This window comes from Ovis aries, chromosome 4, assembly GCF_016772045.2.
Source record: "Ovis aries strain OAR_USU_Benz2616 breed Rambouillet chromosome 4, ARS-UI_Ramb_v3.0, whole genome shotgun sequence".
In the NCBI taxonomy this organism is placed as follows: domain Eukaryota; kingdom Metazoa; phylum Chordata; class Mammalia; order Artiodactyla; family Bovidae; genus Ovis; species Ovis aries.
Window position 1 is genome coordinate 106,301,831 of NC_056057.1, and position 15,489 is coordinate 106,317,319.

General features: G+C 46.1%; 2 protein-coding genes across 12 annotated transcripts in view; one reads left to right on the forward strand and one right to left on the reverse strand.

Annotated features, from left to right (window-relative positions):
• AGK (acylglycerol kinase) overlaps window positions 1-7,904 on the forward strand; it is a 100,912-nt gene extending 93,008 nt beyond the window's left edge. For 4 of the 10 annotated variants that reach the window (XM_012177252.5, XM_027968881.3, XM_004008114.6 and 1 more), the window contains exon 16: window positions 6-7,904. In XM_012177252.5, coding sequence (XP_012032642.2) covers window positions 6-143 — 138 coding nt within the window. In that variant the 3' untranslated portion in view covers window positions 144-7,904. The remainder of the gene's footprint in view (window positions 1-5) is intronic. The other 6 variants (XR_009600550.1, XR_009600548.1, XR_009600551.1 and 3 more) reach the window with 6 other exon arrangements.
• Window positions 6,319-15,489, reverse strand: part of DENND11 (DENN domain containing 11) — a 50,779-nt gene continuing 41,608 nt past the window's right edge. For both annotated transcript variants that reach the window (XM_042248931.2, XM_027968883.2), the window contains exons 8-9: window positions 14,941-15,009; window positions 6,319-12,532 (exon numbers count right to left, since the gene is read on the reverse strand). In XM_042248931.2, the coding sequence (XP_042104865.1) occupies window positions 12,337-12,532; window positions 14,941-15,009 (265 nt within the window). In that variant the 3' untranslated portion in view covers window positions 6,319-12,336. The remainder of the gene's footprint in view (window positions 12,533-14,940; window positions 15,010-15,489) is intronic.

Sequence of the window (15,489 nt, forward strand, 5' to 3'; positions counted from 1 at the left end):
CACAGGGCACAGGGGGCGCCTTCAGCATCGACAGTGAGGAGTACGAAGCGATGCCCGTGGAGGTGAAGCTGCTCCCCAGGAAACTGCAGTTCTTCTGTGACCCTCGCAAGAGGGAGCGGCTGCTGCAGAGCCCGGCCCAGTGAGCGGGCGGCAGGTGGGCGCCCCAGACTGCACTTTAGGCCACCCTGGGACCAAAAGGGAACCGAGGCCTCCCCTGTCCCTCGCAGTGTTGTCAGAGGACCCCCAAGGGCCGGTTCACGGCAAGTAGCACCCCTCCCACCCCCCAACCCCCGTCCCCCTCTCAGTGCTTCCCTTCCCAGCAGCGCATGCTCGACTCCGCTGTGATGGCCCGGTCCCCCGTGAAGACCGCTTTTCCTAAGACTAGTTCCAGGAAATCCCCACCCGCAGTGGCCAGAGAAGGGCTCGACCTCAACAGCGCCCCCTAGTGGGGAGCAGGATCCTCCTCTGCGCTGGGTCCCGCGGCCGCCCTGGGGCCAAGGGAAGCAAGCCACCTGCTTTCCCGCCGCTCTGCCTGGCCCAGGCCCTTCCGCCGGTGCTGCGACTTGGTGAGCTCCGGCTCCGCTTCTTTCAGTTTACTCTGCCCAAGCAAAACACATAGGGAGAGGTGTGTCCCTCTTCAGCCATGGCTGAAATGCTGTCAAGTACTCTCTTCTCCCACCTCCCGCCTCCACCCCACAGTCCTCCTCCTGAAATGTCGGTTTGCCCGAGAACCACCTAGGGTGCCAGTTGAAAATTGACTTAGTTGGGGTCCAAGCCGAATTTAGTAACTCGGTCTGGAGGGCGGAGCCCAGGAATCTGCACGTTTTAAAAGGCGGGCCAGCCTCCCCTGGTGGTTCTACTAGGAGAGGTCCCCCGAAATGAATGGGACGGTCTTGTAAAGCAGCGGTCCACACACACTGTTATTCTGCTCATGTACGTCCTAAAAGTATTTTGAAAAATCACGTAGCCCTCCGCAGTTTTAAATTGACAGCTAAAAATTTTTGTGGGTAGTTGCCAAAGTACATACTTTCTAGTGTCATGTAAATATTGATATTTTAAAATAAAACTGTTACATCACTCTTTTAAACATTTTCAGTGTAATTGAGATAGATAGCAATTTGACACTCATCAACCATTTACAAAAATAAACTAGTAAGTTGTTTAGTCATTGAAAAATGCCGATTTTTCTTACATGTGTATTTCCATACCACTTTCTGCAAAGAATGCTATCATAATGTAATGTTTTTATGCTTGAAATTTTTTTTATTGGAACTATCTTCTTGCCAACAAAAAATATAAATGGAAATAACTTTTTTAGTTCAAGTGTCAATTAACTCAAGAGAATAAATGTTATAAATTATTGAAATACAATTGATATTATAAATTTTTGAAAATTAAAAATTAACATTTTATTAGAATGCTATTTATTCTGAGTTGATTTATTGAAAGTTTTATTTAACTCAAGTTTTTGTATTTTTATTTTATATAGTAGTAGTGTTGATTACAGTGTTGTTTCAGGTATATATAGCAAAGTGATTCGGTTATGCAGATATGTGTATCTGTTTTGTTTCAATTCTTTTTCCATTAGGTTATTACAGAGTGTTGAACAGTTCCCAACCAACATTAGGTCCTTGTTGGTTTTCTGTTTTAAATATAGCAGTGTGTACATGTTGAGCCCAAATTCCTAATCTATCCTCCCCACCCACCTTGCTGGTAACAGTAAGTATGTTCTTTGGGTCTGTGTTTTGTAAATAAGTTCATTTGTGTTTTCCTAAGTTATTTCATATGATATTTGTCTTTGTCTGACTTATTTCACTTAGTATGATAATCTCCAGGTCCATCCATGTTGCTGCAAATGATATTATTCTTTTCAGTGGGCAGGAATTCTGCTGTATGTACCACATCTTCTTTTGCCTATTTATCTGTCCACAGACACTCAGGTTGCTTCCATGTCTTGACTATGGTAAATAGCACTGCAGTCAACACTGGGCTGCATGTCTCCTTTCCAACCACGTTTTTCTCCAGATACATGCCCAAGAATGGGATTGTAGAATCATGTGATAACTCTAATTTAAGGAACCTCCACACTGTTCTCCAAAGTGGCTATACCAGTTTGCATTCCCACTGACAGTATAGAAGGGCCCCCTTTTCTCCACACACTCTTCAGCACTCATTATCTGTAGACTTCTTGATGATGGCCATTCTCGGTGGTGTGAGGTGATGTCTCATGACAGTTTAGATTTGCATTTCTCTGTAATTAGTGATGCTAAGCATCTTTTTAGGTGCTTCTTGGTCATCTGCATGCCTTCTTTTAGGTCTTCTGCCCATTTTTTTGTGGAGAAGGAAATGGCAACCCACTCCAGTGTTCTTGCCTGGAGAATCCCATGGACAGAGGAGCCTGGTGGGCTACAATCCACAGGGTCTCAAAGAGTCAGACATGACTGAGCGACGGAGTCACATGAGCTGTTTATAAATTTTGAAGATTAACCCCTTGTTGTTCAGCTCCTCTGCAAATATTTTCTTCCATTTCCCTGGGTAGCCTTTGCACTTTGTTTACGGCTTCCCTCCCTCTTCTGTTCTCTTGTGATTTGATGACTAACTTTAGTATTGTGTTTGGTTTCCTGTTTCTTTTTTGTGTGTGGTATCTATTGAGGTTTTCCTTTTGCCGTTACCATGAGGTTTTGATACAGCAGTCTATATATACATATGATTGTTTTAAGTTGGTAGTCTTAATTTCTAATGCATTTGTGCTCTCCTCGCGATTTCTGGTTTTGATATATTTGGAATATTTGCATCATTTACAGATGATTTCCTACCTTTACTGTGTGTTTGCCTTTACTGGTAAGCTTTTCCATTTGCAGTTTTCTTATTTCTGGTTGTGGCCTTTTCTGCCTAGAGAAGTTCCTTCGGCATTTGTCACAAAGCTGGTTTGGTGGTGCTGAATTCTCTTAGCTTTTGCTTGTCCGTAAGGCTTTTGATTTCTCTGTCAAATCTGAATAACGAGCCTTGGTAGAGTATTCCTGATTGTAGGTTCCCTCTCATCACTTTAAATGTATTGTACCATTCCCTTTGGCCTGAAGAGTTTCTGCTGAGAAATCAGCTGCTAACCTTACGGGAATTCCCTTGTATGTTGTTACATTTCCCTTGTTGATTTTAATATTTTTCTGTCAATTTGATTACTATGTGTCTTGGCATGTTCTTTCTTGGGTTTATCCTGCCTGGGACTCTGTGCTTCCTGGACTTGAGTGTTAGTTTCCTTTCCCATGTTAGGGAAGTTTTCAGTTGTTATCTCTTTAAATATTTTCTTGGGTCCTTCCTCTTCTCCTGTGGGACCCCTATAAGGCGAATGTTGTTGCATTTAATGTCCCAGAGATCTCTTACATTGTCCTCATTTCTCCTCATTCTTTTCTTCATTATTCTGATCCGCGGCAGCAATTTCCACCATTCTGTCTTCCAGCTCATTTATTCTTCTGCCTCATATATTCTGCCACTGATTCCTTCTAGTGTATTTTTCATCTCAGTTATTGTATTGTTCATCTTTGTTCTTTAAATCTCCAAGGTCTTTGTTAGATATTTCTTGTATGTTCCTGATCTGTGCCTCCATTCCTCTTCTGAGATCTTGGCTCATCTTTACTATCGTTCCTCTGAATTCTCTTTGAGGTAGATTGCCAGTCTCTACTTCGCCCAGTTGTTCTTCTGGGGTATCTCATTTTGTCTGACTTTCTGTGACTGTGGCTTCCATTCTTCAGGCTGTAGGGCTGTAGTTCTTGCTGCCTGCCCCTGGCAGGTGCAGCTATCCAAGAGGCTTATGCAGGCTTCCTGGTGAGAGAAACTGGTACTTACCCACAGGTGGGTGGAGCTGGGTCTTGTCCCTCTGGTGGGCAGGGCTATGTCAGGGACTGTTTATATTGGGCAGCTGTTTTCTCAGGATTTAAGCAGGCTGTCTGTTGCTGAGTGGAGCTGTGCTCCTGCCCTGTTGGTTGGTTGGCTTTGAGGGGTCCTAGCACTGGCTGTTGGGTGGGGCCAGGTCTTGGTGAGAAAATGGGGGCATCCAAGAGGGCTCACACCAATAAGTGTTCCCTAGAACTATAACAACCAGTGTCCTTGTCCCTGCAGTGAGCCACAGCTACCCCCCACCTCCACAGGAGACCCTCCAATCCTAGCAGGTAAGTCTGGCCTAATCTCTTATGAGGTCACTGCTTTTTTTCCCTGAATCCTCATGTATGTGAGACTCTGTACCCTCCAAGAGTGGAATTCCTACAGTCAAACCTCACTGGCCTTCAAAGCTGGATTCTCTGGAGCCACCTCCTCCTGTCGCCAGACCTCCAGGCTGGGGAGCCCTTTGTGGGGCTCAGAACACTCACTCTTGGGGGAGAACTTCTGTGATATAATTATTTTCCAGTTTGTGGGTCCCCACCTGGTTCATATGGGATTTGATTTTAATCTTGATTGTGCCCCCTACCGTCTTATTGTGGCCTCTTTGGATGGAGCATATCCTTTTTGGTAGGTTCTGGCGTGTGTTTTGTTGTTGATGGTGGTTCTGCAGTTGGTTGTGATTCTGGTGTTTCCGTAAGAGGTGAGCTCATGCCCTTCTACACTGCCATCGTGTCTCCTCCCAAAGGCGTGTTATTTACAGCTGAGACAGTGTTTAACATTATAGATGTAAATAGATAAATAAGCAAATGGGATAGAAAGATTCTGTTATGCAACTCAACTGCATGACATTGTCATATCAAAAATGATAGTGATATATCAGCTTAAACCCTTAATTAGATAGATTCTCCTTTAGTTTGTTGAAAGCAGAGAACTAGACAGTACTGGCCTTGCCATAGATTTGTTAGCCAGTCATTGTAATGAATTTGGTGCCCCTGAGGTTTTTATACTCCAGAGGGCAATGCACTGCAATAAGGTGGATGAGACCTAAGGCACTTTAAAGAAAAAAAAAAGGAAAAGGGGAAGAAGAATTGGGAGGCTTCTCAGGCAGATCCGTTTTAGGACAGTGCATGTACTTGCACCCATGGACCTTGTGGAGAGGGAAGACCACATGCTTAAAGGATTACAAAGCAGCTATGACAAGACCATGACAAGCAGCTTAAAAAGCACATAAAATAATGCTTACCTGTTTACCTCTGTGTTCTTCAGAGTGGTGTTAAAAGCTGCACTTTTGCAAAAACTAATTAAACAAAAAGCAGATGGGTCCAAATGTGCCGAGGACGAGGTGCTGTGGTCTGAGAAAATAGTCTCTACATGAGCCCAGAGAATCTGGCATATACTGTTTGTATAATACAGTGCAAAAGACCAGCACAGAATCTTGACTACCAGCAGGTACGTGTTTATTTAGTGATTCTAATTTTTCTATAGAAATAATGGAACATAGGATTGGGGAAGGATATTTAATTCGGATTAGTGTGTTTATTCATTTTTAAATGTAGTTATGTCCTAGTTCAAATTTTGTTTTCTTGATTCAGGCTTTTACCTGAGAACACAGTTGCCTTATCATCTACTGCCTTCCTGCCACTGTCCTTCCATATAAGGTCCACATAAAGGATGTTTAACACAACTATGACAGACTCTCCCGTGTCAGCCAGACCTGAACGCAAAGGGTCCAGTGAGAACCCGAGTCCCTTCGCCCACCACCTTCTATTTAGTACAAACCTTATGTCAGACGAACGTCACTGAAAAACCAACAGCATTTCTATTCAAAACAGCAGAGGTTTTATATTAAATATAGCTTAGTATAAAGTCTTTTGCTCGACCCCACAGCCAGTGTGTATGCCTGGTTATAATTACTGTGTGCCAGTGCTTCACACACACGACTGATTAGCTGTGTTCTCACCACCCGAGGAGCTAGGTAATATGTGGTCGCGTCACTTGGAAGGTAGAAACCTGGCTTAGAACACAGAGATACTTCCTAGTGTTAGGAATTGACTCTGTACTGCCTTAAAATAAGTAACTGCCCAAAAGGTTAAAAGTAAGACGTGTGTGTACATCTCAGTATATAATGTTTTAAAGTGGACTTTAGTAGGAAGAAGATGTGAAACAAAGGCTTTGGTCTGGGCGGGGTCCTCCTCCAGAAGTCGCCTGATGTCACTGAGAGCACGCAGTCTTGACTTTTTGACGGAATGCGGGTGGTTACTCCCAACTTCGGTTTCCATTACCTGGAGAGTGTGTATCCAGACCTCAGCCTCGAGGAGGACAGGCCTCTGCAGTCACCCTAAGTGAGGTGAGCACCGTACATTCTGCTCACGCCCGCGGCTGCCGCTCCTTCCTATCACAAACCACCTTTCTCGGACCAGGCAAAGGAGTGCAGCACACGTGTTCATGTTAAAATGTGAATTTTAATCATAAAAACTGTTTTCTGTAAATATAGTTATATCTACCTCTCTGCATACAGCTTGGTTCACATATATACAGATATGATATACACAGATGTTATCTGTAGCACAGAACAAAATCAGTTCGAGAAACATGTACCCGCTGGGATGAATCCCAGCTTTCCTTAGGCCTTCTAAATGATTCCCACCGAAGAGAGAGGACAACAGAGCAAGATGCAGGACATTCAGGGAGCTGTATCAACTGTCTTACTAATTTCATCCTAGGAGCTGAAGACTTGAAACAAAACTAGATTCCGTTTCTCTTATTGCTATGACTTACACTGGGATATTCATCACAGTAGGGGTTTGACATTTAAGGCGACGGGGAGGCTATGCTGATCTTAAACTTGGAAAACACAGAACTTCTCCCAAGTTTCTTTTTCAGAAAAGACTTACTCGTCAGATCGATTTAAAAAAAAAAAAAAAAATTCGGCCAACAAGCCTGAGATGTACAAAGGAGGTTAGTTTTGTTTTCCTCTACCCCATACCCCTCAGGTCTCCTACCCAGTCTTCTCAAAAGCACAGAATCTACAGCTTTCCTCACTGGTCTTGGAGGGCTAGATTGAAACTCAGTCTTTGTTTGATTTGGACAAAGGAAGGCGTTTTCACTCCAATGTCAACAGTATATGCTGACAACCAGATAACTCAGTGACCCGTGTGTGGATTTTTCGTTTTGTGGATCATCTCTGGCTAGTTCATAAAACCCTACACCCCACCTCCGCATCCCCCAACTGTCCTTAGCAAAATAGATGTACCATTAGTGTAAAGCATTCTACAGCAAAGAGAGGTGGTTCGTACCCATCTGTTTATGGTGATTAAATACATTTCCTGAATTGAGATCCTATTACCTGTAAAAGCCCATTCAGTGCTCAGCTTCTAGAATAAATGCTAAAGAGATGAGAACAGGGCTTTACTTCTCCATCATCAGTTCTCTATATAGTACTAGAAAATTACTTCCTTTCTAAATGTGCAGTTTCATCCAACAGTCCCTGTATTCCAGCTCCAAAAAAATGAGCTAAAGTGACAGTTATAAAACTACCTCTGACTCCCTCCAGTTAAGAGGCCTAGCAATCAGCCTGATCACATTCACCCCCTTTTGTACAAGAGTCTTACTTAAAGTTGGTGACTCTATGTCATCCTCCACAGGACTGTCAACTTTATCTCCTCAAAAGGCTGTTAGATATCACAGGACAGTCCTTATTCACTCACCAGAACATTTAAATTAAAAAAAGGGGGGTTTCAGCTGCTTCCAAATTGTAATACTGCCCATTTCTTCCAGGATTATCATTTTGATATTTCCTTCCATTTCAACATCTGCATCCTCAATGCATCACATAGTCGTATCCATATAAAAATAAACTTCCATTTCTTATCAGAAAAACATTAACTTAATTCACAGCCTTTTCTCACCACACTCGGCCCTCCAGTAGCTCCTGGGAACAGAGGTATATTAGTAATACAAATGGAATATTAAAAAAAAAAAATCCATCCATGACTTGGGAGTAAAAGGAGCCCTGAGCTCCTCTTCCCCTGCACCTGAATCACAAAAGGGCTTTCCTGAAACGAGAGGGGTGGGCTGGCCTGCTGTGGCGACCCCAGCCACGCAGGAGCCTCACCGCAGGGCACTACGTGGAGGCAGAGCAGGAGTGCAGAGAAGGGACCGAGGACTGGCGCTTTCGGAGGCTGGGCCCACAGCCAGGAGCCTGCCGGGGAGATGAGCGCCCACCCGACACACCCCGGTCCCCATATTACCACCTTTCCCGCCTGGCGGAGAACCGTCACCACGCCAAGGCAAGTTCATTGTCAAGCTGAACACATGGTCTTATTCAGCAGCACCCCCGGCCCCCTTCCTGTACCTCTGTGAGTATGATCCTCCTGGGATGGGAGAAAGCACCCCCTGGGCTTTCTCATTCCCTGGGCTCTCTGGTTTCTTTTCTTTCTTTGATTTAGCAGTCCAGAGTCAGGGCTGACTCTTGGCGACCCCATGGACTGTAGCTCACCAGGCTCCTCTGTCCATGGGATTTTCTAGGCAAGAACACTGGAGTGGGTTGCCATTTCCTTCTCCAGGGGATCTTCCCGACCCAGAGATTAAATCCACGTCTCTTGCATTAGCAGGAGACGCAAGTGGATTCTTTGCCACTTGCGCCACCTGGGTAGTTTCATTTCAAAACAAAAACAAGTTCCTGAGGTCCCCGTCTTCCTGGAGGGTTGTTTGTACTGCCATTAAAAGGTTAACGAAAACGTCACATCACTGCCCTTTGCAAAAGCCTCCCCAAAGCCCTTGGTTTAAAGGTGAGTAAGCTCATCTTTTTTACTCTGTTTGAAGGGCTTTCAGTATATCAAGACAAATAGCAAGTTTGCCCTCATAACCACCAGAATGAAAAAGTGGTTCAGCTATTATTTCATTTATCTTTACCTTTATCTTCTAGCTAAAACAGGTAGTTAGACTGATCAATGACTCTTCACATGTGGTATTGAGAATTATCTGCACCCTGTGCTAGACTTAAATTTCCCATCTTGCTTTTTCACGTGGGACAAACAAGTTATAAATGCAAATTCCTAGGCTAAATAACTTCTATCAATATATCAATGAATTCAGCTTCCCTTCTCCAGCCAAATGGAAGACACAACGCCATGGTGAGTGATGATGGCAGCCTTCTAATCCACAGCAATCACAACTCACTGAGGACTGTACGGGCACTTACCTTAGAAGGGATCTATGCTAGGCCTAAGGGGTGCTTTGTGCTTAGCAAAAGCCAAAGCTAATTCAGAACTGTTATTTGGCCCATACTTTCTGGTCTGGGGAAAGATAAGTGCTACCATTTCTGACTCCTTCAGAATAGTCCTAATCCAGAGGACAACTGGACATTGTCCCAAAGGCTGAAAAGTACCATCTGCCAAGCCTGCACAACTGAAAAAATCCATTTTGCCAGAACTTTGTCACATCTGACTAGACATCAGCAACCTCCAAGCCTGGATTCTAGGCCCACAAGGACTCTGACCACCTAGAGTTTCTTCTGACTTCATCCAATGATGACCCAGTGGCCCCCACGTCTCAAGTCAGCAATGTTTCCGGCTTAGGGCATGGCTCACAGCTTGGTTCAACAGGTACAGAATCACCTGTCAGTGCAGGAGACTCAAGAGATGGAGGTTCAGTCCCTGGGTCAGGAAGATCCCCTGGAGGAGGGCATGGCAACCCAGTCCAGTATCCTTGCCTGAAAAACCATGGACACAGGAGCCTGGCGGGCTGCATGCCACAAGGTCGCAAAGAGTCGGACATGACTGAGTGACTGAACACACACACACGTACAGCTTGGCATTAGGTCAGGCTTAAAGTCCCCCAGAAGGACCAAGCCAGCTGGCATAGGGTTGGGAGGAGGAGGTTTAAGAGTTGAGAGGGACAGAAGGTCACCATCAATCAGTGTACCCACACCTGAGTTTCCCAGCCTGCTCCCGAAGGTCACAGTAATATTATAATAAGCCCTGTTTCTATAGAGGACAGAGAAGGACGTTCTCCAGTGACTTCCAAACAAAAGCAGATGGTTTCTCTGAAAGTATTTCCATAGTGACACAAAAGCAGGTCTGGGTGGCTTCTAGCTTCTGCTGTCCCTGTGCAGGGAGCCCTGCCTGGTACCTCGCCAACAAATTTTCCTTTCAGAGACCTGGCAGCAAGTGATGCTGGCGTGCTGCTCAGCTGAGAGATTGGGGAAGAAGGTGGCAGTGGGGGGCGGGGGGGGGGCAGCCCGGGGAGGGAGCCTCCAAAAGATGAACTCCAAGAGGCTCCATCCACCTCTCCTTAGGGATGACAGTGACGAGGGTAACACAGGGTAACAGCGTGCTCTGCAGGCCAGCAGAGGGCGCTGCGCTAGGTTCCTGGCCTCACTAGGAAGCTGGCAGTGCAGGGAAGGACCAGCATTCTGCTGGGGAGGCGGAGGGGTGTAAGGGGAGCAGAGGGGTTCTGCTCTGGGGTCAGCCAAACACAGGCTGCATTCAACTTCAGACGTGGCACTGCCGCATGGGTGCACCCTCTCCCAGGGCCACTCCCAGCCCAGGGGATGCCAGATGGACGGCTGCCTAGAAGTGCATGGAGCTGAAAGAAGGGGTGTGGAACCCTGGGCCCACCATTCAAAGAGAAATACAGGAACCTCATTTTCACCTGATTACCTTCACATCAGCATGTCTGAGCCTGGAGTTACAATAGCACAGAAACAAAAGCATTCACATGCAGAAGCCCTCTGGAGCAGAAGGGCTTACTATTTGCCCAGCAAATTCCTGAGTTCCACAGAAGGAGGGCCTACCTGTGTCCTCCAAGAGAACCTGGCCTTTCCTTTCACCCCACCCCTACTTCTGACCGCCCATCCCAACTTAGAAAGCCTTGAACCTTCCGATAATACTAAAAGTGACCATTACTTGACCCAAGTTACAAAGGCTGCTCCTTCTCCAGGAACAAGAGGAGATGGCCAGTCTTCAAGGAAAAAGGCAGTGAAGCTTCAGCTTCTAAACGGATTCTTTTTTTTCTTCTGTAAACAAATATATTACTGATATGATGGCTAAACCCACAGAGGAGAAAAATGTACAGTTTACATTTCAATGCCCAAACTTATTTATATATTTACATAAAAGACACTACCTCAATTAGTCAGTGTCTGCATTTCCACATGTGAACTTCTTTAGTCTTGAATTTTGTATCAGGGAGCTGCAGTGAGAATGGTTTTGAATAAAGCAATAAGCCCTACAAAGCTAGTCTCGAGACAAGCAAGACACATGATCCATCCATTTGAAAGTGATTTCTCTCTGACGCTAGCCTGGCTGAAACTTGGTCTCGGACACAGATACACAGACACCTATTCCAATAACACAGCCAGGCAGGAATAGTGAAGGGGAGGAAGTTATATGTCACAAACAACCCAGGACCCCAAGTCAAAATCCTGAACTGGCCCGGAAGACCTCTAGTCGACTCACAGGAGCCAGCTTCTCTAACAAACCGTGGTTGTCTCACCTAGGCTGACCACTCCAGCCAAAGAGAACAGGCAGGGCCGACAGGAGATATCCCAGGTCCAAGCACTCCAGAGCACAGCAGAGAAACTCATGACTCACGGGGTTCCCAACCACTCCCCTGGGTGCAGGCACTGCCGCCTCTGCTAACAAGTCTGGTATGTCTCTGGTCCCAGGTCCCTAGCTTGAGGAATGTTGTCCCTGCTAAAGACAGTTTGTTTATGAAGGCTCCTAACTGGTACACATTCCTGTTGACATCAGCCCGGAAGAATGTGCCAGCTCGTCCCAGGAGGGGATTCAGAGAAACAAGACTATGACATGGAGCGGCCACCGTTAACTTCGAGAAAGGTTTCAAGGCTTCATTTTTACAGCTTTAGTTTCCAGCTGACTGAGAAGCCACCTCTCCCTGCCCTCTGTCTAGAGAAGCTTCATACCTGGTGACAGAAACATCCTTCATCCCACTCTGAAGTCTACATGAACAGAGAAAACACAGATTTACTCTAAGAAACCAGAAAGGGAATTTGACCGCAGGACAAGACTCTCAGAACTGATAAAAACCTTGGAAGGCCATCTGGTCTAGCTTCTGCTTTGGGCAGATGGATATGCAAGGCCACACTGGACAGACTGGTCTCATTCTTGATACATCAAATGACAGAGACCAGACAGACTTTCCCAACAGTCCAGCCAGGGTGTCCAGAGCTCCTGGTGATAGGTGGCCTCCACCCCATCACCTCAAGTCAATCAGGAGGAGACGAGAGAGGCTGCTTTGATAACTCCTAAGTCTGAACCCAGCAGCAGCTTAGAAAGTGGTAGCTTCCAACGACCTCCAAAATCAAAGCACTCTCATCTTACCTCTTGGGAAGAAGGGAAGAAAGGAGATGCAAAAATTACATTTGTTGGAAGTATAAATACTCCTGTGTGTCAATCAGAAATCAGGCCATCCCCGCATGATAGCGGCGCATCCTTCCTATGGGCAACAGGGGTTGTCAATGACCAACATAACATCGATGCCATAGGCCTCCAGCAGGTCCATAAGAAAACTCCGGTCTCCTTGGGGGTCTAAACCCATGCCCCGAGCATGCTCAGCTGTCAGAGTCTTGTCTTGACTGGCGGACACCTCCAACAAAGTCTGAAATATCCGGTTGTTTTGCTCAAGGAAAAACCTGCATTCACAAGACAAGACATGGGAAAGAGAGGGCAGAAAAGACACAAAAGTTTACCAAGTAAGCCACATGTAGGGAACCAAAACTACACTGTTTTGCTTGCTATACATATAAATGGTTTCAAAAGTCAGATAAGCCTTTTAAAAGAAGAAAACAGGATACAAGTGAAAAGTTATTCAAGTGCCACTGAGGTCAGCAAAGAACTGGTGTTAAGCCATTCTATGATTAGCAAAATCTCTGAGTGAGTGATGGCCTGACTGCCAGAAGTCTACAGGAAGGTTACTAGAGGTTTAAACACAGCTGTAGAGAGAGGCCCCATGAACTGTGTTCCGCTCTTTCTGCTTAGTCCTAAAGGGAAGAGAAAGATTAAAAAGCAAACAGAAAAACACCTGATAAAGCAGTTCTGAGGTCAAGACTTACTGTGAGAAACTGAAATCCACCTTCGAAGCCCTGGATGGGTAATTAAAGCCAGTGACAGGAGGTGAGCCTTCCCAACGCAGAGAAGGACTCTTAAAATGACTCTCCAGCCCGAGCCAACCACACAAAAAAGCTGGAGCTCAGAGGTACTGAGGCAGGCACTGGGGAGTCAGAAGCCAGCCCCCGGGGGGCGGGCAGTGATGTAGGAGGGGGAGCGAGGCAGAGGGACCGATATCTCCCCAGCTCACCATCATCTGTGTATAACTGTGTGTTCCTTAGACGGCTTTATAGGACACCTAGAAAATGGAACAAAGTTCCACTATGGTGGAACTTAAATATAGTTCCTATATGTAAGTGGAACTTAACATATATTTCTACTATATATCACAACAACTAGTTTAAGTAGATAAATTAAGATTTTTAGTTGGAGTTTCAATATCAAACTCTCAAAAATTACTAGGATGAACAGACAGAAAAGTAGAAAGATACAGTAGACTGGAAAAACACTATGAACCAACTCAATGCAATTAAGACTTACACAATTTTCACAAAACAGTAGGATACAAATTCTATTCAAGTTCCCACAGGCTATAAACCAGGAGACAAGGTGCAAAAACGTCATGGTCTAAAGGTATTGAAGTCGTACAGTCTTTTCTCCTACCACTGGAATTATGTTCGAAATCAATACTTTGATGGCTTTGTTTTAATTTGCACAGGGCATATCTGAGTGTCACTGACTTATAGTACTATATGAATATATGAGCCATATTCAGATATGGTCTGATAACGTAACAGTCTAGACTTTTCATCTGTATTCCACAGAGCAAGGTGCTCAGTGCCCCCAAGCAGCTTTGGGCGGTCAGGAATTTCAGATTCAACAGACAGAGATTCAAAAGCCTTGAGGAGACTCTCTACTCAGCTCCCAGATCCTTTTACATCTCAACAGCAGGTGCGCATTAGAAAGTACACTTGATCAGAATCAAAGTACTGCACCTTTGTTGCAACATCAAAAGCCAGCGCTAAGTCGTGTCCGACTCTCGCGATCCTATGAACTGTAGCTTGCCAGGCTCCTCTGTCCATGGGATTCTCCAGGCAAGAATACTGGAGTGGGTTGCGATTTTTTCTCCAGGGGAACTGCCCGACCCAGGAATTGAACCCAGGTCTCCCACATTGTAGATGCTCAAAGGCAGAAACAGTTTTAACCGCCGCTACTCCCCACCCCAAGACAGGAAGTTGGCAGAACTGTTTCTGGTTCAATTACATTTCTGTTCTTATCACCTGGCACTATTAAACACAGCTGCTTATAAATTAAATCAATGCCTTAAAGGTATAGAGGTCATGGTTCTAATCCCGACCACCAACTGCTCTGGGGGAAAAGAAATGTCATTCAATTCAAGAGTTAAGTTTTTGATGATCCCGTAATATTCCGTACAAGGAAGTGCTCTATTCAAAGGCAGCAATGGATGACAAGCCCCGGCATCCTGAGAGACAGCTTGTATGCAGCAGACATTTGGGTGTAAATGACCAGTAGGGAGATGACTCCTGGGGCTCCCATTTCTCTTACTAACCTTTCCCTGCTCTTGAACTCTTCTGGGTGCCCCTAACAGCATTTCAGGGCTCAGGCTGACTCTGTGGAACCCAGCTCTACGGGCAATAAAGGGCATCCTTGCACTGCAGCACATAACACAGGAGGTGGCTGCTGTTGTTTAGTTGCTAAGTCGTGTCTGACTCTCTGTGACACCATGGCCTGTAGCCTGCCCAGCTCCTCTGTCCATGGGATTTCCCAGGCAAGGATACTGGAGTGGGTTGCCATTTCCTCCTCCAGGGGATCTTCCCAACCCAGGGATCGAACCCGCATCTCCTGCACTGGCAAGCAGATTCTTTACCGCTGAGCCACCAGGGAAGCCCAGCACAGGAGGGATCCAGGCTAAAGCTGTCAAGTGCTAAGGGACCCTCAGGGAGGCCCATGACCACCACCCAGGCTGACTTACAGCACAAAGAGGTCCTCTTCACAAGGGTTATAGTCTTCTTCCACCTCCTGGGAATATAACAGCATCTGCCTGTCGGGAAGGAAACAGCCATCAGCTTCTGGCGCAGCTACAAGGACCCCCAGGCCCCAGGCTAGGTCACTGGGAAGGCATCTGCATGGGTCACTGCCTCTCAAGGAGGAGGCTGAAAACCCAGAGCAACACCCCCACCACTGCCCCGGCCAAAGGCAGGGAGAGAAGGGGCAGCACAGGGCTTGGAGTCCAGGGCTGGGTGTAGCCCTGGGTAATCCAGGATGAGGGATAGCCTTTCCTAACTGTCGTACAATTAGGGTGAGGCCATGAAGTCATTTATCTCACCACTGATACCAGCGTGCTGCCTCGGGCTTCACAGATTCTAGAGGCCACCAGAAAGGAGTCAGCCCAGGCATGCCTGCTGCGCATCAGTATAGGTGGGGAGCCTCCTCAACCCCCGCTCCCTGGGCAGAAGGGCAAAAAATGTGCAGAGGAAAGGGGCGGCAGGCCCCGGGGCTGGACCAGAGCCCCTCGGGTGTC